We start from the raw sequence: 24,690 nt of genomic DNA on the forward strand, positions 1-24,690 counted from the left end.
TTACACACTGGTTAATTTTAAAGATATTTTAGCTAGTCATTAACATTCTTTCTGTGTATTCTCCCAGAATTAATCTAGTATGGGAAGAGTTTCATTTGGTTGGAAGGCAACCCCCCTAACAGAATTGGAAACTTTTGAGTGATACCTGCCCATCATGATTTATCAGCTATGTGCCTCACATTCATACAGAAAGTAGTTACACACATTGACATGAGATATAGAAGATATTTACAATTTATTAATTACAAATCACATTTATATTTTTGTATACAAATATCAATTACTTAAATGGCTTGAGAAATGCCATTATAATCAAATGAAAAAACTGTCTACTAAGTGAACAGACATATGCTCACAAATACAGATAGATAATTATTTTTTTTAAACATGATGCCTTAAAATAGCAATAGCAATTGACACTAAGTGACATCATTTTTTCTGTATTATTTTTATAGTCATGAAAAAATAATGAAAGTTATTTTTTTCAATAGCACTATTCTCTGTTACCTGACTTATTTCACTCACTCTAAACTACAGTGTTAAGACACACGTTTATGGTGAAATTCCAGGTGTTTCCTCTGGGTACAAAAGGAACCCAGTAAAAATGCTGTCATCCTCAGCGCTGACATACACTCCATTCCAATCTTTGGAAACTTCCAGCCAGACTTGGTCCCCTGCACTTAATCTCAGGATGATGAGGAGAGAGGCCTGGTCTATTTCATGACCATAGAGCGTTTCTCTGGACTTGAACTGCTTCTTATTCCAGGCTACCAGGCTGATCCGAGCAGGCCGGCCACTCACCGTGACGTGGTAGGAAAACACATATGCCCCAGGAATACTACAGTTAAATTTCCCGGTGACAGGGCTGTAATTCCCTTGGTCATTATAGAAAACCTTGTCAAATTTGATAGGGACATTGGGAGGAGGGAAAGGCTTTGATAAAGCAGCACTGAAAGCCGACCGTGGGACTCTGGTCATCTCCCCCTTGGAGCCTTTGAGGCCCCGAGAGCCCTTCTTCCCAATAGATCCTCGGACCCCTTTGCTCCCAAGCTCACCCTTTGGCCCCGCAGGCCCCACCAGACCAGGAGGACCTACAGCTCCCTTTTCTCCTTTAGCCCCTGGGTCACCTCGGGCTCCAGGTAGGCCCTCTGGGCCACTTCTGCCTTCCATCCCAATATCGCCTTTGCTACCTTTTTCTCCTTTCAGCCCCACCTCACCTTTTTCCCCCTTCCCCCCCCTCTCCCCAGAGTTTCCACAGTAGCCCTTCTCCCCCCGGTCTCCTTTCTCTCCCTTGGCCCCAGGCTCTCCATTCAAGCCTGGAGAGCCCACAGCCCCTCGGTCTCCTTTATCTCCTTTGGTAGCATTGATAGACGTGTCCCCCTTGGAGCCTTTTTGTCCTTTCACTCCCGCCAGTCCAGTGTCTCCTTTGGCCCCTTTAGGACCAAGTCCACCTGAAATGAAAAATTAAAATAATGTTTACAGACCACATATGCTATGAACAATATGCTATTATCACAGGGCTCACAAAATAGAAACAAATCCGCCCTAACTGGTTTGGATCAGTGGATAGAGCGTCGGCCTGCGGACTGAAGGGTCCCGGGTTCGATTCCGGTCAAGGCATGTACCTTGGTTGCGGGCACATCCACAGTAGGGGGTGTGCAGGAGGCAGCTGATCGATGTCTCTCTCTCATCGATGTTTCTAACTCTCTATCCCTCTCCCTTCCTCTCTGTAAAAAATCAATAAAATATATTTTTTTAAAAATAGAAACAAATCCTACTACCTGGGACTGGAAACCTGGCTCTTTTTAAATATATATATATTTTTTCTTTATTGATTTCAGAGAAGAAGGGAGAGGGAGCGAGAGATAGAAATATCAGTGATGAGAGAGAATCATTGATTGGCTGCCTCCTGCCACACCCCACACGTTGAGCCTGCAACCGGGCAGGTGCCCTGACCAGGAATCGAACCATGACCTCCTGGTTCATAGGTTGATGCTCAACCACTGAGCCATGCCAGCCAGGCTAGAAACCTGGCTCTTGCCTCAGTAATGGTTGTGGGAGGACACCTTGCATGGAGCCACTCACATCAGCACCTGTCTTATAAGGGGAAGAGTTCGTGCTACCGAGAAGTAATAGCTTGTATTTTGACCTCATGTATCTAGTTCTATTTATTTATTTTTTACTATTAAGATAATAAAGAGTAGTAAAAATATAGTTGCTCATTTTTCTCATTATAGTTTGCATTTTGGCCCAATCTAAGTATTCTCTTACATCGCCATATTCTCCATCCAAACCCAAACCTTTCAGGCAAAGAAACTAAAACCCAGAAAGATGCAGGAATCTTTTCCCAAAGACAGCTAGAAAGAGGAACAGAGCTCAGAAGCCTTTGTCTAGTCTCCAAATTCCTAGCTCAATACTCACAGTCCAACGGACCAATACACTGAATTATTAGAAGAGGCATAGCAATTCATATTCTCCTCTTACCTCCTGATAACTTGGAATACAAACAGGAAGAAAATCAAGCACTATACTTCGCACATGATATAGTTTATACTCTACAACAGGAATGTTTATACTCTACCTGGTTCTCCAGGTTTTCCTGGGTATCCCGGAACGCCGCTTATTCCCTGGTCCCCACGTTCTCCCTTAAGTCCTAAAATGATGCCAAGATTAACTTTCTTCCAATTATATTAGTTCTGATAAAACTAACATCCACTTCACAGCCATCTCACATTCCGATGTTTCCTTTACCAAAATTTGTAAAAGTAAAACAATATGGGTGGGGCAGTGAACACACAATACAATGTACAGATGATGTATTATAGAATTGTACACTGAACCCACATAATTGTATTAACCAACGTCATCCAAATAAACTCAATAAAAATGCTAAATAAATAAAGTAAAACAATATGGGGAAAGGTTATTGGGCATCATTAGCAATATTTTATTCCAATTGATGGTAAAACGTTGAAAGCAGATTTGGGGGTAGTGCCAGTCTCTCCAAACAGAACTCAGCTTTTCCATCAGTGTTCCCGCAGCTCTTCAAATCTTCCACAAAACTCTTAACATGCAGTCTTTTGTTACAGATGTACATGTTTGTTTCTTTCCTATTATGAATTTTGAATGACAGTTAAAATGTCCTCGTCTTCATATTCCCCACAATGCCTGAGAAAGTGTACCATGCAGAGTTTAACACAGAGCACAACGTTCTTCATTTGGCTACAATTCATCATAGCAAAACCCGTTCATCCCAGCTGGGCATGGCTTATGGTTGAACATTGACCTATGAACCAGGAGGTCACAGTTCGATTCCCTGCCAGGGCACATGCCCGAGTTTCAGGCACAATCCCCAATAGGGGGCATACCAGAGGCAGCCAATCAATGATTTTCTCTCATCATTGATGTTTCTATCTCTCTCTCCCTCTCCCTTCCTCTCTGAAATCCATAATATGAATATATATTAAAAAAACAAAACCTGTCCAGGAAAAAAAAATACTGTCCTTGACATAGAGCATCAGAAAAGCCGTTTTTTTATTTTTTTCAGAAAATTTTTCGTTATACTCTTTGGACAAATTATAGAACTGTGAGAACTTGAATTTGAAAAAAAATTGAATCTGGGTTTTTAGATATTTGCCATATTACCACAAAATGGACTTTTATCCTGGGCCTGGCTGAAGCCCAGTCCTATTAGAGCTGCCACACTAGACTTATTTTAATTGCAAATGAGAAGAGCAACAATAATAGTAAGAATGACAGCTGACTCTCACTGATCATCTACTTTGCACCAGGGTAATGTTCCAAACTCTTAACATGATTTTACAATTTAATCTAGCCTTTTAAATTTAATGTTAATTTTTATTTGATATTAATACAGCCTCTCATATAACAGGGGACTTACAAATAACAGAGCATATTTCACCAATTAGGACACTTTTCATTTAAGAAAGTTTATAGCACCTCCCTTTAAAAACTGTAGGACAGATATTTTTGTCACCATTTTTATCACAGAAGAAACTGAGGTACAAAAAAGTTTAGAAACGTGTACAGAGTCAAACATGAATGCATATTACATTGGTTGGCATTGATTTACCAATCACATTATTTATATAAAACTAACATTTGTTGTTTCATTTTTCTCAGGAAAAAATATCCCAAGTCAAATTAAAAGTTATGAGAGGAGACGCCCTCAAATTTCACAAAAGCAACTGCAGAAATCTCACCATAAGCCATTCAGTAGAGCTTTCTAAGCAGCCAGCTCCTCCATTACCATTCCACATAAAACTTAAAGCATGGAAATTAACCCTTAGGCCATCAGGAACATGTGTCTGCATTTGGAGAGAACCCAACCCTGAATGGATGTGAAAGGCCACTTCTGTTTTCAGTCCTTGTCAATACTCATATACTGAGCCTTATTACAGTTATTCTGGTTCTCAGGTTCACGTAGGGATTCTAACCACTTACACTGGTTTTACTCAATCAGGGTGTGATGAGCCAGAATGCAGTCATTCGAGCTATTTATTTCTTTTCAACTTTAGCCCTTAACTAAGAGTCTAGACTAAGTCTGGAAGTAAAAGGGAAGTGGAGTTGCCATGCTATCAACTGGCTGAATGAATTTCTACTTTTGATCCTTCATCAAAGCATATTCTTAAGAACCTTATCTTATGATACCTCCCTGTTTTTTTTCTTCTACTTCCAGAAGTCTAGCTTCCAAAATGTATGAATCACTGGGGAGGTTCATAACTCATCTTTATTTCACAGGGTTTCCTGCTAACATAATTCAGCCACAAAAGGATTAAATGTTTCTGAGAATGGAAATCGCATAACTGACAAGTGTGAAGCAGCTCCCTCTTACCTTAGCCTCTTTTCTGAGTAATTACTTCACTGAACGTTCTACTAGAAATGAGTTAGGCAGTTCCTGAGCCATGTGGAGGGTGATGTATAGATGATATTAGGTCTTATGACATGTGACACTGAGGCTAAAACATTTACCTTGATGGATAGATGGTATTTCTACAGGCTGGCGGTATTCACTGAGGAATTTCTAAATGTCCCAGTGAATCTGTAACCTTCCCTCAATACCTGACGCACTTACAGACCCAAGGATTTCCCAGGAAGGACAACCTCTTTACTAATATCTGTGGAATTACAGAATTTCTGAGCTGGAAACGATTTATGAAAGCACACTTAACTACAAATCTATTTTGAAAGTAAAACATGGTATAAATAGATATCTAGTCTATTCCCCTCAATTTTCAGATGAGGTCAAGTTATGAGGTCACTGTTATGTGGTTGATTTCTTCCATTTGAATTCAGTTCTCTTCCTACCATTGACACTGCCCCTGATTTCAGTGTGAGCCAAAGGATAGGTCATATTCTCCTTAGCAGGCAGGCTATCCACCTAAATGGAATAGGATTGCCTGCTCCAGTTAGTTCTATCTCGTATGAAATTAATTTGCATCCTGAGAAAGAGTTCACATGAGAATATATCGGGAAGGACCCTTCCCCAGAGATGATGCCCTGTCACTGGGTCAGCTGGGAGGCCAATGAGAGATAGAAAATTGTGTGTGTGTGTGTGTGTGTGTGTGTGTGTGTGTGTGTGTATGTATGTGATATGTTACCAGGCAAGTTTAAAATTTCTCAATTGGCTATTTATAAAGTTGACATTTTTGTATCAAATATAACTCACAATATGCTTAAACAAATTTGACCCACCTGCAAGAATCTGGTATTTACATAGCAAATTGCTGTCCTAAAAATGATGCAGAACATCCCTTGAGTTTTGACATGAAATGAATATAATTACCTACCCTTCTCTCCTTTCTGGCCTTTTGGACCTTGCGGTCCAATGACTCCTGGTGACCCTGGGATCCCCATATCACCAGTCTTTCCCTTAGGACCTGGAAAAAAGAATTTAAAATCATCAAGGTAAAAAAAAAGAATTCTCTTTCAAAATTCATTAGTTCCGGGGAAAAAATCAGTCATTATATTAAGACTAGTGACTATCAGTGTCCTAATGATAAAATCTGGATGAGAATAACTAGTAGAGAGTCCTAAGGACAATATTTGTGTCTCATTTACAATTCTGTACTACCTGAATAGACAAATTGAGCACATTAGTACTTGTCACTGGATATGCAGCAGAGATCTAATGATTCAGGAAATAGTGCTATATCAAACAACAAGAACAGAATGATTACCTGACTCTTGACCTCACATGGACCACACTTTCAGATTTTGAGTAAAACCACAATACCTAGAACTTTTGGTTTTCCCGCTCATTCACTTACCCATTCACTCAGGAACTATTGCTAAGGCTTCCTGTAAACCAAGCACCCCAGTTAGGGGTAAAAATCAGCCCTCAACATTCCAGGAGTCCCTAGAACAAACTGATGGTTACCAGAGGGGGTGGGGTGGAGAAACGGGCAAAAGGGAAGGAGATTAAAAAGCACAAACTTCCAGTTATAACATAAATTAGGAGGATGTGATGTACAGCTAAAATATATACTCAATAATATCATAACTATGTACAATGACAGATGGTTACTAGACTTCATAAGGTGTATAAATGTTGAATCACTGTTGAAACTTCATAATATAATATTACATGACAACTATAATTTTTTTAAAGATTCATACAAAGACTTTTAAAATGTTCCAGCAATCCCTACCCTCATGGAGCTGAGAGTCCATGAAAGATAAACATTAAACAAATAACCACACAAATAAATAAAAATTGCTACCCTGTAGTTAGTGATATAAAAAAATCAGAGAAGACATCCTTAAGAAGATAGCATAAGCCAGTGGTCGGCAAACCGCGACTCATGAGCCACATGCGGCTCTTTGGCCCCTTGAGTGTGGCTCTTCCACAAAATACCACAGCCTGGGCAAGTCTATTTTGAAGAAGTGGCATTAGAAGAAGTTTAAGTTTAAAAAATTTGGCTCTTAAAAGAAATTTCAATCGTTGTACTGTTGATATTTGGCTCTGTTGACTAATGAGTTTGCCGACCACTGGCATAAGCTAAGACCCAATGAACAAATTAGAATTTGAGTAGGTTTATTTTTGTTTTCAAGTTTCTTTAATGGTGCTCTTATACTAGATTTCTAATTTTTTAAAAAATTTGTGTTTTTTTAAAACATTGATAAAGGCAAAATAAACATCTCTCTAGTAATCTCAAAAACAGGAACTTATCAGGCTCGGAGTATTTCATGAGGTAGAAAAAGACTCCTCGATCAGCTAACTGAAAAGGTAAACACTTATTGAGCACTTATTCTATTCTAGGCACCACACTGAGTCCTCATTGGTATAAACTCATTCAGTTGTCTTGATGATTCTATGTGGTTGGGATTATCTTTATCTCATTTTACTATTTTGGAATCTGAGACTTACAGCAGTAATGAAGTTTCCCCATTACTTCATGATAGCCTCAACATGCTGAGCTCCTAAGCTCTCTGCTCTATGCACAACAAGTCAGACGAAGACACATGAGCATCCTGGGCAAACTAATGACTTGGCACACCTTTGGAGTATTTGTCATATGTGTCTACAGGAGGGGCTGAGCTCTGAGAACAAAGCAGCTAAATCCACCACTGGGTAAACACAAGCCATGATGTTACAGACCCACGGCGTAGAAGACTGTTTAGCAATCAGCTGTGTTTACTTGGCCATGCCCTTGGGGGTTTTCACTCCCACGCAGCTTGCCAACCAGATATGATACTAAGGAAAATTCTGGTAAATATAATTTTCTCTGTCTCAGTATGTTTCCAATAATGTTTTAGCAACTCTGAACTCTTGGTGCCCCGGCCCACTGCCCAGCTCCTTTACCCTCTCATTTCAGCTCTACATAAATATTGAGCACATTTCCCGAAAGGTTCCTACACCAGATGAAATGAATGAAAAGCCTAATCGGGATGTGTAAGTCCCGATTTCATAACTTTAAATTCTTCAAGCAAGATATAACAAATATTTATATGTAATTTTTTTTCAGGGAATAGTGAATTTGCAATTGGCATGTTGATCTCATTTTTACCTTGAGTTCTCCACTACATGACATGTAAAAGCTGAAATACATGACAATAAAACTGAAAGCGTATTCATAATGTATATATGAAAGACATCTGAAATTTTGAAATATGTAATCATGACGTTCAATGGAGAAAACTGCCGGGCAAGAATTCGGTGTTGACTCAGAATTTCAATGAGAAGCAAGCTGAATCTTGGCTTTATTCTCCACCTCACAGGCATTCCATTTCTAATCCTAACTACAAATAGCACTCCTAAATCCCATCAGGCAGCACACCATGTTGTGAGATAACAGAATTTTCATTTTCCTTTTTACATCGGCATTAACGAAAAGATTGTACTGGTAGTGGGCCTGTGTAACTTGAAGAGCTACACACCTGTGCTGGGGCTGGTAGACCTGATCTCTGCTCTAACCAACATTGTCTAATAGAAGTTTCTACAGTGATGGGATAGTCTGAGGAACTGAATTTTTATCTTATTTTATTTTTTAAATTTTATCTTTATTGTTGAAAGTATTACAGATGTCCCCTTTGTTTTTGTTTCTTTTCCACTGATCCCCTCCACCCCACACCTGCCCCTCCCAGGCCTTCACCACCCTATTGTCTGTGACCATGGGCTATGCATATATGCATATAAGTTTCCCTGTTAATCACTCCCCACCCACCCATCCACCCCCGCCTTCTTAATTTTAATTTTAATATTAATAGCTACGCAAAAGAGTAGTGGCTACCACTTTGGGCTACACAGGACCCATTTTCATTTGTCACAAGTTACACCTAGGCCTATCGCCATTTTCATGACAATGGAGAAAATCCCTGGGGCAATTCCACCTCCAATCCACCTCTCAGTTCTAAGGATGTACACGAGAGAAATATATTTTTCATATATTTTCAAATACCTGGATTTCCAGTCTCTCCGGGTTCTCCTTTCTGCCCAGGTGCAGATGAACAACAATCACAGCAATTCAAAAAGAAATCGGCCGTGTCCAGAGTGAAGTTTTCAAAGGGGAAGAGAGTGGCAGTGCCAAAGGTAGAATCTTGGACGGAGGGGTCAGGGGTTGGTTCTGCCATTTCAGACACTTCTGTGAAGGGTGTTTCTTCTTCTTCTCCTGGAGGTAGGCCACTGGACAGCTTTAAACCCTTCAGCATCTCTTTTCCTTCGGATTTCTTCGTAAATTTGATATATGGCGTGGTCTTTGCTATTGCATCCATATCAGCAATAGCCAAAATAATTAAAATAGCACAAAGCCAAGACAGCATCCACATAACTGAGGCTGGAAGAAAGAATAAGAATATACTGTATACACATATTACATGAGAAGTAATATAAATTAATGAAAAGTAATATAAACGTGTACTTATGTGAGAGAACTCTGTATACATATATGAACCACAAGAATGAGTAGTATGTATAATATTGAATGATATTTTTATGTGTTTTATATGCAAAAGTGTGTTGAATCACAACAGAATATTTTATTTACTTCAAGTATTTCTTGTAAGAAACATTTGGCTTCAATTCTCCTTTCTGGTTGTTTTCCTTGTATTACATGTTCTAAAATATTGTTCTTAGTCATTCAAATGATCTTGCCAAATAGCAAACATGATCTATAACAAATGTAACATGACTTAATAGCTCAGATACCCTGTGGAAAACAAATATGTGTAATTTCCTGACTGACCTCACTCAGATTTATAGAAATCAAATACATTTGTATTAGAGAAAGATGAAAAATATTGAGCTGAATAGTTTATTCCAGCAAACTCATTTATTTCAAGAAAAAATACAATTGAAATAGTCCTTAAATCTAATAGGGATAATGACCCTGTTGTGAGAGAAAAATTTAAGACTCCGTTGTAATAAATGGAGAGAGCAAGAGAGTGAATAAAAAAATCATAAATTTAAATATGCACTGTGTTCTTAGATTCTTCACATGTCATTTTTTTTTCCAATTCTTTGCTTTATAATTTGAGGAGCTTTTTTTCCTGAAAACTCACATTTGTCTTCGTATTATTTTAATGGGGCAAACAGTGGTTATTCTTATTAGGGCTTTTATCACTGCTCAAAGTGATATAAGGTTCCCAAGGAAGTCAAATTTTGGTAGTTCATAGTATTTCATTCCCCAGCAACTCCCAACATTCCAGTGGCTGCTAATAAGAGGTCCAGGGTGAAAAAATGAATGTGTTTTTTTTAATTGGAAAAGGAAGTAGTAGTTAGAATAAGTAGTAAAAAAGTAAAGAGAATGGAAATAAAAATAATAATAACACCTACTACTTGTATAGAGCCCCTACTATGAGTACAGTCCAATCAGTTTTCAACATAGCTCTGCCAGGTAGATGACACATTGTCATTCCCCTTCACGGAGGAGGAAAGTGGCACCAAGAGGATACAGACCTTGTTCAAGATCACACAACCAGGAAGTTACAAATTCAGAACTTAAATCCAGGTCTTTTTGATTCCAAAGCCTCAACCCTTTCCCATAAATCATGTGGCATTTATAAGGGTGAAATTAAAAAACAATAAATCCAAGGGTAGGATCAGTGGAAGATCTCTGGAGAAGACCCATATAAATCAGAACAGATGAGAAAGAACAAAGGTAGAATACGGCATTTCTAAAATCATACAAAGAATCCCAAAATGCTAACTTTTCTTCAACCAATCTTTACTGAATATTAACAATGCCACAAGCACTGGGAAATTATATGTGGTCTCTGTCAGGGAGTTTACAAGCTAGTAGGAAAGAAGATAAACAAAAAAAGCAAAGAAGGAAGTATGAAGGGCAGATGATCACATTGCATCCCTCCAAATACAGACCCGGCACCCTCACTGTCCTCACCCTGGCAAGGAAACATGGTTATTATGCATCAGCCAGCCAAACTGAGGCCCAACAAAAACCAGACAACAGAAATATTCTGTTTCAGTATAAAATAATTACCTAGTTAACTTTCATTAGCTCACACAATTGTATTCAATGAAACATTCATTTGTTCAACAAACATTTATTTGAGCATCTAAGAAGTGCCAGGTCCTGTGCTGGGTCATAGAATATAAAGAAAAGTATAACCTGGCCCAATCTCTAAGGATCTTATCTGCAGTAACCATCAAAATAAAGCAAATATCCCATATGCAAACTACCCAAAGTGAAATATTGGTAACTTTTAACTCCTCACCACTTAGCTGTAAGAATTCGAGTTTACAAAACGCCGAGTCTTAATGCTCTATGACATTGCTTTTGTTCTCTTAAACAAATGAGGTCATGCAAAAGCATATCTGTGTTATTAGTCTATGCATGCAAAGTATTTTTGATCCTAAAAATACGTTGTGATAGCCTCTTGGTAAACCAGTCCTAAGGTGGCAAATAAGAGTTACACTTTGGGACAGGAAGAGAAAGGAAACTAACATAGAGAACACAGCAGGCATCGTGCAAGCATTACAATGCAATTACATCACACATGAACTAAGCAAAGTAAGATTTACTTTGCCCATATAATGGATTATAAAACTGAGGCATGGAGGGATTAAGTAGCTTGCACAAACCACAGAGTTAGTAAGCAGTGGAGCTTGGATTAAAACCTAGGTCCCTTTAACTCTAAAGTCAGCCCAAGCACATCCCACATGCTGCTTGGGGATTCAGGAGTGATAGCAGATGCTGAAGAATGAACTGAGTTGGATACGTCATGGAGCTCAACTCTAGACCCTTTGATGGGAGAAAGTGGTTTCCACAGATAGGAAGCAAGAGTGTAAAAATGGCAGACATGAATAAGAGGAGAGATGAGAAGTCTGGTTCTGACTTTATTTTGACAGTAGAACATACAGACATAGTTACAGAGGGAACGTGGCACATCCGACAGGAGAGTGGAGGGCTACAGAAAGGAATAAACAGAACTAACCAATATTAGGAAACTGTTCAGCATCACTATTGGGGGTGTGCTTTGTCCTCTTACACATTTTCCTTGCATTGTGGCTTCCTGCTTCCCAGTTTAAATAAAGATCTTAAAGGATAATGTAGTCAGTACTTTAAGACCATGAAGGGGCTCCCCAAGAATTTGGAGATGAAGAAAGCATGAAGCCCTTTGAAAAACTGGAGCAAATCTTGACAGCAACCTGACTGACAGTGCATATATATCATTAATTTTTAATTGAAAAAAAATTTCATGTTTGTGTAAAAACATAGAAAAAATTCCATGGCTCAAGCAAGTAAGGACTTCTGACCAAATTTTAAGTCGCTAAAACAATAAAACATAACTCCAATATTAAGTCTGAAGTTTAATGCAGGTATAAATCTTAACAGAGGTGTTAGAAGTAAAGAACTAAAAGGAAGTTTAGGTCCATAATCAACCTAAATGCAGTAAGCCCTTTTAGTCATCCTGAGGGTTGCCTATACTGTAAGCATTTAAAGAACAGAAAGTTAGATCTCTTTTTTTTGGGGGGGGGGGGGAGGGGTGTTCCATGTTACTAGCATAATATTTGAAAATAATATATCCCATAAACACATAAAGGTTTACTGAACTAAAATGAAGTAAATTATTACATTATTGTCTCCAATTTTCCACTCCTACCTGTACTCACATTCTTTGATAGATGAATTTTGCACAGTCCCCCACAAAAGAAATGAGGTCTATACTCCAATTTCTTAACTTGGAGTTCAGCTATGTGACTTTGGCCAATAGAAAGAGATGGAAATGACAGGGTGCCATTTCTAAGCCTAGCTCTTAACTTTCTCTCTGGGACTTTGGCCACTGCCATGAGAAGGACATGTGTGGCCAAGCTTACCGGTCCAAAGGAAGATAAGAGACACGTGGAGCATAACTGTCCCACGTAAGCTATTCTGCTAAACACAATCTAGATGAAAGTCCCCAACTGATCCACAAACACATGAACAAGCCTACGTCAGACCAGCTGGGGCCAATCTAGACTAAACAACCCTCACCTATCCCACAGACACTTTCCAGTTATCTATTGCTATGTAATGAAGTACCACAAACTCAGTGACTTAAAAATACCCATTTGCCAGGCGGTGTAGCTCAGTGGTTGAGCATCGACCCATGAACCAAGAGGTCACTAGTTTGATTCCTGGTCAGAGCACATGCCCAGATTGTGGGCTCAATCCCCAGTAGGAGGCAGCCAATCGATGTTTCTCTCTCATCGTTGTTTCTCTCTATCCCTCTCCATTCCTCTCTCTCTAAAAAATCAATAAAAACTTAATTTAAAACATAATAATAACCATTTCATCACAGCTCATGGTTTCATGGGTCAGGAGTCTGCTCCTGGATCAGTTAGGTTATTTTTCTGCTCCATGAGGCATCAATAGGGTCACTCAGCAGTATTCAGCTGGTGCATGGGCTAGTCTGAGAGGCTTAACTATCCACTGCCTTGAAAGAAATGGAAAACCCTGGGCTCATCAATCACAAAGTCTCTCTAGCACGCCAGTCTCAAGATGGTCAAATTTCCTCGACCATGCCTCAGGACTCCCAAAGACAGTGTTGCAAGAACATGGAAGCTGCCGATCTGTTTAGGCTGTACCTGAGAACTGGCACAGTAACACTTCTATTGAATTCTATTGGCCACAACATCATAGAGGCCAGCCTAACTCCAAGGAAAAGCACATAGACTCCACTTTTCAAGGGGAGGTGTGACAATCTCTGGCCTTCTTGGATCTACTACAGACACTCAAGCTAGAAGTTGTAACCATGGGGTTACTCGAGGTTAGGCAGCAAAAGCTAACTGATAGCAGTGGTTGCAGCCTCCAGCTTAACACTGTATCTACCACATTGCGACAAAACTGACTAAGCAGCCTCCAGGCTACACCTTCTTGTCTTCACTCAGCAGCAAACATCCTGTGAGCTCTTGCTGGCCACCCACCTCAGTCAGTCAACCCCCATGGTTCTAAAAGTCCCACCCATTGAAAGTCCTGAAGCAGAAGCTGGACCACCCCTTGTTGAATGCTATTAGAAAGGATCTTGAATATTCTTCAACCTTGAATGTCCCTTCTAACCTTCAGATTCTGTAATGTGGTTTTATAACAGAGACTTTTTATCAATATATAAAAATTAGCTCATACCATAAAATTTCATTCTAAATGTAGTCTCTTCTCTCATTAATATAATGTCCCATTTGGGAGAATCTTTTTTTTTTTTTTAAGATTTGTTAGGGTTTTTTCCCCCCATAGAAGTGAGTTATTTCCACCAACTTAATAATGTACATTTGTACATTTGTAAGATGACTGGCAAGTTTTATGTTGAGGCTAGGGCCATGGATTATAAAGAAATTTAATAACTGACTATCAAGTAGCATCCTATTAATAAAAGGGTAATATGCAAATAGACTGAACGTCAGAACAACCAAACAATCAATCAAAGCGTAATATGCTAATGATATGCTAAGGCTGCTCAACCGCTCACTATGACGTTCACTGACCACCAGGGGGCAGATGCTCCAACTAGTAGGGTAGCTTGCTGCTTGGGTCCGGCTGATTGGGACTGAGTGAGATGGGCCAGACATGCCCTGGAGCCCTCCCGCAGTCCCTCCCTGGCTGGCCAACCTCCCGCATCCTGCATCAGTGGGGTCCCTCAGCCTGGCCTGTGCCCTCTTGAAATCTGGGACCCCTCGGGGGATGTCAGAGAGCCAGTTTCAGCCCGATCCTGCAGGCCACTCCCCTGGGAGGGTGCCAGACGCAGGGCTCATGGCTAGCGAGCACTGCTGCAGCAGCGTGAGCCTCTCCTGATCAGGACTGATTGGGCATGATCCCGAGGCAGGCACAGTGGGGCTGGGATGAGTGGGAGCAGCAGGTAGGAGCTGCAGGTGGCATTGGACTGCGGGTTTCGGCCTGATCCCTGCAGGCCACCCAGAGGGACCCCACCCGTGCATGAATTTGTGCACCGGGCCTCTGTCTTTGTAGGCAATCAGTCCTGAGTAAAAGTTCATATTTTCTACTTACTAGTTGTTTAATTTGGAGCAAGTTACTGTAACTCTGTGAGTCTCGGTTTCTTATTTCTGAAATGGAGATAATAATAGTAGCTTCATTTTGTGAGGTTGTGAAACTTAATGAGATAATGCATGAAAAGCTCTTAACATGGTGTCCTTAGTAACTGTTGGCTATTATTTTTAGTGAGGATTAGATCAAATGAAATTAACTAGCCAGAAATCGTATTTTAAAGCAATGACAAATATTTCCTAATCTCGTATTGTGCCAGATTGGTGCCATTCCCACCCTTTTTTTATGCACTGCCCTATATCTCAGGGTCTTAAAGCCTAAGAACTACTTTCCCAGAATCTCTTGCCATCTGGGTTCCAGTTTAGTTCCTGCCAGTGAGAGACACTGCATGGGGTGTGGAAGATAGAAGGAAAGCAGAAGTCATCACTGCTGACAGCGAGAGAGAATGCATGGACTTTGGCAGAACTGAAGCTTCAAGGTGTCCTCTGGCACACCAACATGATCGCCAACCTTGGTTCTGTAGGGGGTTGTGACCGTTGGCAAGAGTGTCCTGCAGTTCCTATCCTGGGCATCAATAGCAAAGTCCTGATTCTCTGAAGGCCAGAGGCAAACCTCACAGCAGTGGCAAGCCTCCCCGCCTGTGCTTCTTCCCCCTTCAATTACTGTATAAGCACCTAATTACCTGTGTTAAACCCCTTTACGCAAGACACACCTACCATGGCCCCAGACTGAATCCTATTATATTCTTCTTTACTTTTACTTCCACTTTTATTATAAACTTTCAGCCTGCCTTATCATGTCTTAAATCCATCCAATCCTACATTTCCATTTTTATTAAGCCAATTACTTCTCAATCATCCACAACATCTTAATCAATTAAAACTAGATGGATACAATTATGTCCCCAATTTTCTGAGCCTGCAAATATATCATACATACCAGTGTTATATTCCAGTGTATTCTTGAATGCTGATTCCTGTACAAAATGTTTTTAAATATGTTTTTATTGATTTCAGAGAGGAAGGGAGATGGAGAGAGAGATAGAAACATCAATGATGAGAGAGAATCATTGATCAGCTTCCTCCTGCATGCCCCACACTGGGGATCGAGCCCACAACCTGGGCATGTGCCCTGACCAGGAATCAAACTGTGACCTCCTGTTTCATAGGTCAACGCTCAACCACAAAGCCACTCCAGCTGGGCTATTTTTTTAAATTATACATAAAAATCTTACTTCAGGTACATGGATATGTTGTTGGGCTACAACAGTGAGGACCTTTTTTGACCTTGTGTACAGCATTCTTCCTCTCTGACTTACTTATACAGAATTACAAGATGAACTTTTACATGTATAGCATTCCTTTCTTATGTGAATAGTTACTTTTAATTTTTCACATTTCATCATGACCAGTATTTCATGCTATAGTCTTTGCTCATACCCATGTTTCAAATTAATTCTTTTTTCTTTCTTTCTTTCAGCCAACAAATGTTTATTAGACACCTACTCTGTGTCAGACATCGTATTATTTGCAGGAGTTATAGAAAAAGATATCTGCTCTCATTTCAGTGGGAGTAACAAATATCAGATGATAAAAAAATCACTATGTTAGACTGTAATAAGTGCAATGGAGGAAATAAATAGGGATTTGATAAAGAGTGACAAGGAAAGATTGTTCAGACAGGAGGCTAAGGAAAGCCTGAGGAAACAACATTCAAACAGCCAGTCTAGGAAGAGCTTTCCACGCAGCAGGAACTGGATGTGCCTTTTCACAACAGAGAGAAGGAAGGTGAGGAGGTCCTGGATGCACAGAGTGAGACAGAGAGGGACTGGCATGGGCACCCAGGACACACAGTGTAGAGTGCTGTAGACCCTCACAAGGATCTGGGGTTTATTCTACAAGTTGTAAGAAGTCACTAAAAGTTGAAGCAGGGGGAGAGACCCCTGAGCATTAGATGGAAAACGGTTGCAGTGGGACCAAACAATAAGCAAGAAGAGCAAGGGGAGCTGCTGGAATCCAGGCAGTAAGAGAGGAGGCCTACAACAGCTTGTTGACATCATTTCACACAATAGAAGATTAACCCATTCTGGAAATAAGCATGACTGTACTTTATTTCTACCTACATCTTCAACTTAGTTAAATTAGGATTTAACTTTATATTTTGACTATCGGAGGTTTCTTGGAATTGTGGTTTTAAAATATACAATTTTGAGAAAATGAGAATTAGAAGAAAAAGTACGAGTCTATGTGTGGGAAAATTACAAAACATTACCTATATATATAAAAGGCTAAGTATCCATCCAACCGGTAGCTATGACACACACTGACCACCAGGAGGCAGACGCTCAATGCAGGAGCTGCCATGACATGTACTAGCCAGTTAAAAATAAATGGCACCCAGAGTGAGCAGAAGGAAGGAGATAATAAAGGTCAGAGCAGAAATAAATGACATAGAGGCCAAAAGATCAATGAAACCAGGAGCTGGTTCTTTGAAAGGATAAACAAGATTGATGAACTACTCTAGCCAGGCTCACCAAGAAGCAAAGAGAGAGGACCCAAATAAACAAAATCAGAAATGAAAGAGGTGAAATAACAACAGACCCCACAGAAATACAAAGGATTGTTAAAAATTATTATGAACAACTCTATTCTAACAAACTAGACAACCTGGAGGAAATGGACATATTCCTAGAAAAATATAACCTTCCAAAACTCTATCAGGCAGATTCTAAAAATCTCAATAGGCCAATAACTATGGAAGAAATTGAAGCAGTCATCAAAAAACTTCCAGCAAACAAAAGCCCAGGGCCAGACAGCTTCACAGGGGAGTTTTACCAAACATTCAAGGAAGAACTAAAACCCATCCTCCTCAGACTATTCCAAAATATTCAAGAGGAAGGAACACTTCCAAGCTCATTCTATGAAGCCAGCATCACCCTAATACCAAAACCAGATAAAGACAACACAATGAAAGAGAATTACAGGCCAATATCCCTCATGAACATAAGATGCCAAAATCCTCAACAAAATACTAGCAAATTGGATCCAGCAGTACATCAGAAAGATCATACACCATGACCAAGTAGGATTTATTCCAGGGATGCAAGGATCATACAATATCCGCAAATCAATAAATGTGATACATCACATAAACAAATTGAGAGATAAAAATCACATAGTCATATCAATTGATGCAGAAAAAGCATTTGACAAAATCCAACAGCCTTTCTTGATAAAAACTCTCAGCAAGGTGGGAATAGAAGGATCATACCTCAACATAATAAAAGCCATATATGACAAACCCACAGCCAACATCATACTCAATGGGCAAAAACTAAAACCATTTCCCCTAAGAACAGGAACAAGACAGGGATGCACACTCTCACCACTCCTGTTCAACATAGTACTGGAAGTACTAGCCATTGCAATCAGACAAGAAGAAATAAAAGGCATCCAAATTGGAAAAGAAGTAAAACTGTCCTTATTTGCAGATGACATGACACTGTACATAGAAAACCCTAAACTCCATCAAAAAATTATTAGACTTAATAAATGAATTCGGCAATGTAGCAGGATACAAAATTAATGCCAAGAAATCTATGGCATTTCTATACACCAATAATGAACTTACAGAAAGAGAGAGTAAAAAAGCAATCCCATTTACCATCACACCAAAAAAATTAAAATACCTAGGAATAAACTTAACTACGGAGGTAAAAGACCTATACGCAGAAAACTACACGACACTGAAAAAAAGAGATAGAGGAAGACATAAACAGATGGAAGAACATACCGTGTTCATGGATTGGTAGAATCAACATCATTAAAATGTCCATACTACCCAAAGCAATCTATAGATTCAATGCACTCCCCATTGAAACACCAACAGCATAATTCACAGACCTAGAAAGAACTCTCCAAAAATTCATCTGGAATAAAAAAAGACCCCGAATAGCCGCAGCAATCCTGAGAAAGAAGAACAAAGTAGGTGGGATCTCAATACCAAATATCAAGCTGTATTACAAAGCCACTGTTCTCAAAACAGCCTGGTACTGTCACAAGAACAGACATATAGATCAATGGAATAGAATAGAGAACCCCGAAATTGACCCAAATAACTATGCTCAATTAATATTCAACAAAGGAGGCATGAACATAAAATGGAGTCAAGACAGTCTGTTCAATAAATGGTGTTGGGAAAATTGGACAGATACATGCAAAAAAATGAAACTAGACCACCAACTTACACCATACACAAAAATAAACTCAAAATGGATCAAGGACTTAAACATAAGACAGAAAACCATAAAAATACTAGAGGAATCCACAGGCAGCAAAATCTCAGACATATGCCAAAGCAATTTCTTCGCTGATACTGCTCCTAGGGCAATGGAAACTAAAGAGAAAATAAACAAATGGGACTACGTCAAAATAAAAAGCTTTTCCACAGCAAAAGAAACCATCAACAAAACAACAAGAAAGCCCACTGCCTGGGAGAACATATCTGCCAATGTTATCACCAATAAGCACTTAATCTCCAACATTTACAGGGAACTCATACAACTTAACAAAAGAAAGATAAACAACCCAATCAAAAATGGGCAAGGGACCTAAATAGATACTTTTCGAAAGAAGACAGAAGATAGGCCAAGAGGCATATGAAAACATGCTAAAAGTCACTAATCATCCGAGAGATGCAAATCAAAACCACAATGAGATACCATCTCACACCTGTCAGAATGGCTATCATCAACAAATCAACAAACCAACAAATGACAAGTGCTGGAGAGGATCTGGAGAAAAAGAACCCTCTTGCACTGCTGGTGGGAATGCAGACTGGTGCAGCCACTGTGGAGAACAGTATGGAGTTTCCTCAAAAAACTAAAAATGGGACTCCCATTTGACCCAGTGATCCCACTTCTAGGAATATATCCCAAGAAACTAGAAACACCAATTAGAAAGGATATATGCACCCCTATGTTCATAGCAGCACAATTCACCATAGCTAAGATTTGGAAATAGCCTAAGTGTCCATCAGCAGACCTGGTTGGTCTGCTGGGATTAAAAAAACTGTGGTACATCTACACAATGGAATACTACACTGCGGTAAAAAAAAAAAAAAAGGAGTTCTTACCATTTGTAACAGCATGGATGGAACTGGAGAGCATTGTGCTAAGTGAAATAAGCCAGTCAGAGAAAGATAAATATCACATCATCTCACTCATTTATGGAATATGATGAACAACATAAGCTGATGAACAAAAATAGATCCAGAGACAGAGAAACATTGATCAGACCATTAAACCTCAGAGGGAAGGTAGGGAAGGGTGGGGGCAAGGGGGAGAGATCAACCAAAAGACTTGTATGCATGCATATAAGCCTAATGGAAACAGACAACAGGGGGATGAGGGCATGAGTGGGTCGGGGATGGGGGGAGGAATGGGGGAATAAGGACATATATGTAACACCTTAATCAATAAAGAAATTAAATTTAATAAAAAATAAAATAATTCTCTCATTTTCGGTTCTTATAAGTGTATTTCTAGTGTCACATGATCTCACTCATCTGGGAGAAATAATGAACAACATAAACTGATGAACAAAAACAGACCCGGAGACAGGGAAGCATAGATCAGACTGTCAAACCTTAGAGGGAAGGTAGGGGAGGGTGGGGGTAAGGGGGAGAGATCAACCAAAGGACTTGTATGCATGCATATAAGCCTAACCAGTGGTCACGGACAAGAGGGGGGTGGGGGCATGTGTGGGGAGGGGTTTGGGATGGGAATGGGGGGATGAGGACAAATATGTGATACCTTAATCAATAAAGAAATTTAAAAAAAAAAAAAAATAATAAAAATAAAAATAAACGGCACCACAGACCTGGTGCCAACAAACCAACACTCGGATTCCCCCAAGTAGGACACAGGTCCCGCCACCACCGCAGAGCAACACCCCACCAAATCACTGCTAAGACCCCATGGCACAAAATGCAGCCCACAGCCCAGCCCAGCCCAGAAACGGTGCCTGTGGTGCCAGGTAATGACGTCACATAGCAACACCCAGCTTCCTCTCCCTAGAGTCTAGCATCCTTGGAGTTTCTTCAGCCCAGAAACCGACTTGCTTTATAACCAGGTGCAAACATTTTACAGTTTAACCAAATGTTTGTCAAGAGTTTTCCAATGCTTCATCTCATTTCCCATGCCTCATCAGAAGTCCTGGAGTAGGTAGACAGGAGACTCAGTAAACTCCTATTTTCTTTTCATTAGCAAGACGTGAGTAACAATATTAAAATATTTCTTCTCAATTCCTTTCAATGTGCATAAATCTGTGCACCAGGACACTAGTGATTAATAATTATTTTTCTTTAGAAATACAGGGTGAGGTTTGGTTATTGGTCAAGATTTTAGTTTAAACTACACAATGAATCAGAGATAATTTGGCACTAGGCAAGTCAACCTAGACATAGAAACATTTGCATAGAAATGGTGCTTCTTAAATTTTGTCTCCCTACAACCAAAGTAACTAATTTCTAGCTTCTCAGAGTGGATTTTAGGAGTAAAGTGAGACTTTAGGCCAAACTGCTGATATAACAGCTTGATGAGATGAACCTGGTTGGTCTGCTGGGCTTCCCCTGTATTGAGGTATGGAACGTAAAGAGTTATAAGAGACCAGAGCCCCAATCAAGAAGTGAAATGACTTCAGGGCTTGCTCTGAGGATGTTGGCAGCGCCCCATGACTTTCCCATTTAAATAAGTAAACAAGAGAGGAGCTGAGAGTTAGGAGGAGCAGCCAAGAGGGATTATTAACATCACATCCATTTCAGACATGTTTACGCTAAGGAAGAGGGCCCACAACAAGAGCGTGTTATATCAGGATGTCAGGAAGAAAAGGAAAAAAAAAAAAAAAAAAAAACAATGGGGAGGGACAGTTTTGCTGCCACTGCTTCCTTCTCTTTCCAGGAGAGCTGCATCCACCAAACAATCCTCTTCCTATTTAGGAGCCTGGTATTGAGCTCTCAATGCGATGTAACCACAAGGGTGAATTGCTAGAATTTCTAATCAGCTGTTTTCTCATGACCTATTTCATCCAGCAAACTCAGACAAGCCTTCTAGAGCTCAGATTTTTCAGTTCATTCACAAGTATAATACCATCAAAAGGAGGAGAAACTCTGTAATACAGATTTCCATTTCCCACTTCATTTGTTAAGTGCAATTCCAGAGTGATTGTAATCAGCTCTGTAAAGCTTTGCTCATCCCTCTTTGTGGACAGATGCACCCAAAACATCATCATTTCCATTATCCAGCAGGAGGCTAGTCTCCCAGTGTCGCAATAAGTGAAGCCATTATAATGTTATTAAGCACAATGAATATAACATTACATTCTCCCAAGTTAAATGCTTCTTGTATTTAACAAGTGTACAGTAAAATAAAAACATAGTCTCAGCATATCCTATCTAATAAAAGAGTGATATGCAAATTGACCATCACTCCAACACACAAGATGGCTGCCCCCATGTGGTCAAAGATGGCTGCCCCCATGTGGACACAAGATGGCCACCACAAGATGGTCAGCAGGGGAGGGCAGTTGGGAGGGACCAGGCCTGCAAGGGAGGGCAGTTGGGGGCAACCGGGCCTGCAGGGAAGGGCAGTTGGGGGGGACCAGGCCTGCAGGGGAGGGCAGTTAGGGGTGACCAGGCCTGCATGGGAGGGCAGTTAGGGGCAAACAGGCTGGCAGGGGAGCAGTTAGGCATCAATCAGGTTGGCAGGGGAGTGGCTAGGGCAGGGGTGGGCAAACTTTTTGACTCGAGGGCCACAATGGGTTCTTAAACTGGACCGGAGGGCCGGAACAAAAGCATGGATGGAGTGTTTGTGTGAACTAATATAAATTCAAAGTAAAGGAGCAGAGGGGAGAGCAAGAGAACCCTCCGCTCTTTCAGCTCCGCAGGCCGGATAGAACAGCTGAACGGGCCGGATCCGGCCCGCGGACCATAGTTTGCCCACAGCTGGGCTAGGGGGTGATCAGACTGGCAGGCAGAAGCAGTTAGGGGCAATCAGGAAGGCAGGCAGGCAAGCAGTTGGGAGCCAGCAGTCCTAGGATTGTGAGAGAGATGTCCAACTGCCCGTGTAGGGTCGGGCCTACACGGGCAGTCGGACATCCCTCAAGGGGTCCCAGATTGGAAAGGGTGCAGGCTGGGCTGAGGGACACACACCCCCTGTGCACGAATTTTGTGCACCGGGCCTCTAGTCTGTATATATAAAAGGCTAAGCAACTGTCTGACCATCCAACTGGTCGCTATGATGCGCACTGACCACCAGGGGCAGATGCTCAACGCAGGAGCTGCTGAGCTGTGGTGACTTGGAGTGGCGGTTCTTGGGTGACGCACCCCTGAACCAGAGAGGAGGGAGCCCAATTCCAGGGTGCGTCACCTGAGAACTGCCCTCTTGCAATCCAGGACCCCTCAGGGGATGTGAGAGAGACAGTTTCAACCCAATCCCCACAGGCCAGGCCGAGGGACCCCACCTGCCAGAGGGACCTCGTTCACTCTGCAGATGCCCTTCAAGCTGTGGTCCCGCCCAAGGTGCAGCCAGCAGGGGAGGGATTGCGGGAGGTTGGCTACAGGGTGCGTCCAGTCTGTCTCGCCCAGTCCCACCCTGTCGGCCACCTTATAATTAATTTCCTTTCTATGTGCACGAATCCATGCACCAGGGCACTAGTTTTAGATAAAAGGAATTGGCTTTGATTAATAGTCTAACACCATAAAAAACAAAGTCTGGCCACAAATGTGGTACAGTAGGTCCTTGGGTTACATCGGAGATCCGTTCCTACAGCGCAACGTAACACGATTTTCGCCATAAGTCGGAACCCACCTATATAAGCACCTACATCACTCACATGAAGCACATACACAGCAGTAATGAAGTGAAACAGTAAAAAAAATTAAAAGAAAGATTACAATTCCTGACCTTTACTTGTGGTAAATAAATAATAAAAAACATAAAGCACATACGTACATACTTCGAAATGACAGAACTCTTTTTTTTTATAAATGGGAGATAGCGATGTAACCACGAAACAACGTATGTCGAGTCCAATGTAACCCGAGGACTGTCAGTACTTTTCTTTCCCTCTATGCATGCCACCGCTTTTTCAGTTACTTCTCCTCTCCTCCCAGGCGATCTTAAATCAAGGTAGTCTGACAGACAGAAAGCAGAATGATTCAAGTGGCAGGTGAGGCCCAGGCCCTGAATTGGGTGTGGAGAAAAAACTGCACTCAGGGGAGCTGGGAGCAATCACACTAGGGCAGGATGAAATAATAACTCAGGTGACTGCTTGGTGAAAAAGTGGATGAGTAAACAGGTAAAAGTGTACATTAAATTTAGGCATGAGAAGTAAAACTGTAATTATTTGCAGATGACATGATATTGTACATAGAAAACCCTAAAGACTCCATCAAAAAACTACTACCAGTAGATTTAATAAATGAATTCGGCAATGTAGCAGGATACAAAATTGACACCCAGAAATCTATGGCTTTTTTATACCCAATAATGAACTCACAAAAAGAGAAACAATAACAACAACAACAAAAAATCCCATTTACCATCGCACCAAAAAAATTAAGATACCTAGGAATAAACTTAACTAAGGAGGTAAAAGACCTGTACTCAGGAAACTACAGGTCATTGAAAATAGAGATAGAGGAAGACATAAACAAATGGAAGAATATACCGTGT

At 40.6% G+C, this 24,690-nt stretch overlaps 1 protein-coding gene across 1 annotated transcript; it reads right to left on the reverse strand.

Annotated features, from left to right (window-relative positions):
* Window positions 1–552: 552 nt before the first annotated feature.
* OTOL1 (otolin 1) lies at window positions 553–9,288 on the reverse strand (the record flags this gene model as incomplete). Its single annotated transcript, XM_080655640.1, has 4 exons — window positions 553–1,451; window positions 2,582–2,653; window positions 5,811–5,900; window positions 8,922–9,288. 4 exons carry the CDS (start codon window positions 9,286–9,288, stop codon window positions 553–555), a joined length of 1,428 nt encoding a protein of 475 aa, XP_080511766.1.
* Between the last annotated feature and the right edge of the window lie 15,402 nt (window positions 9,289–24,690).

Source organism: Plecotus auritus (genome assembly GCF_963455305.1).
Source record: "Plecotus auritus genome assembly, chromosome: 2".
Classification (NCBI taxonomy): domain Eukaryota; kingdom Metazoa; phylum Chordata; class Mammalia; order Chiroptera; family Vespertilionidae; genus Plecotus; species Plecotus auritus.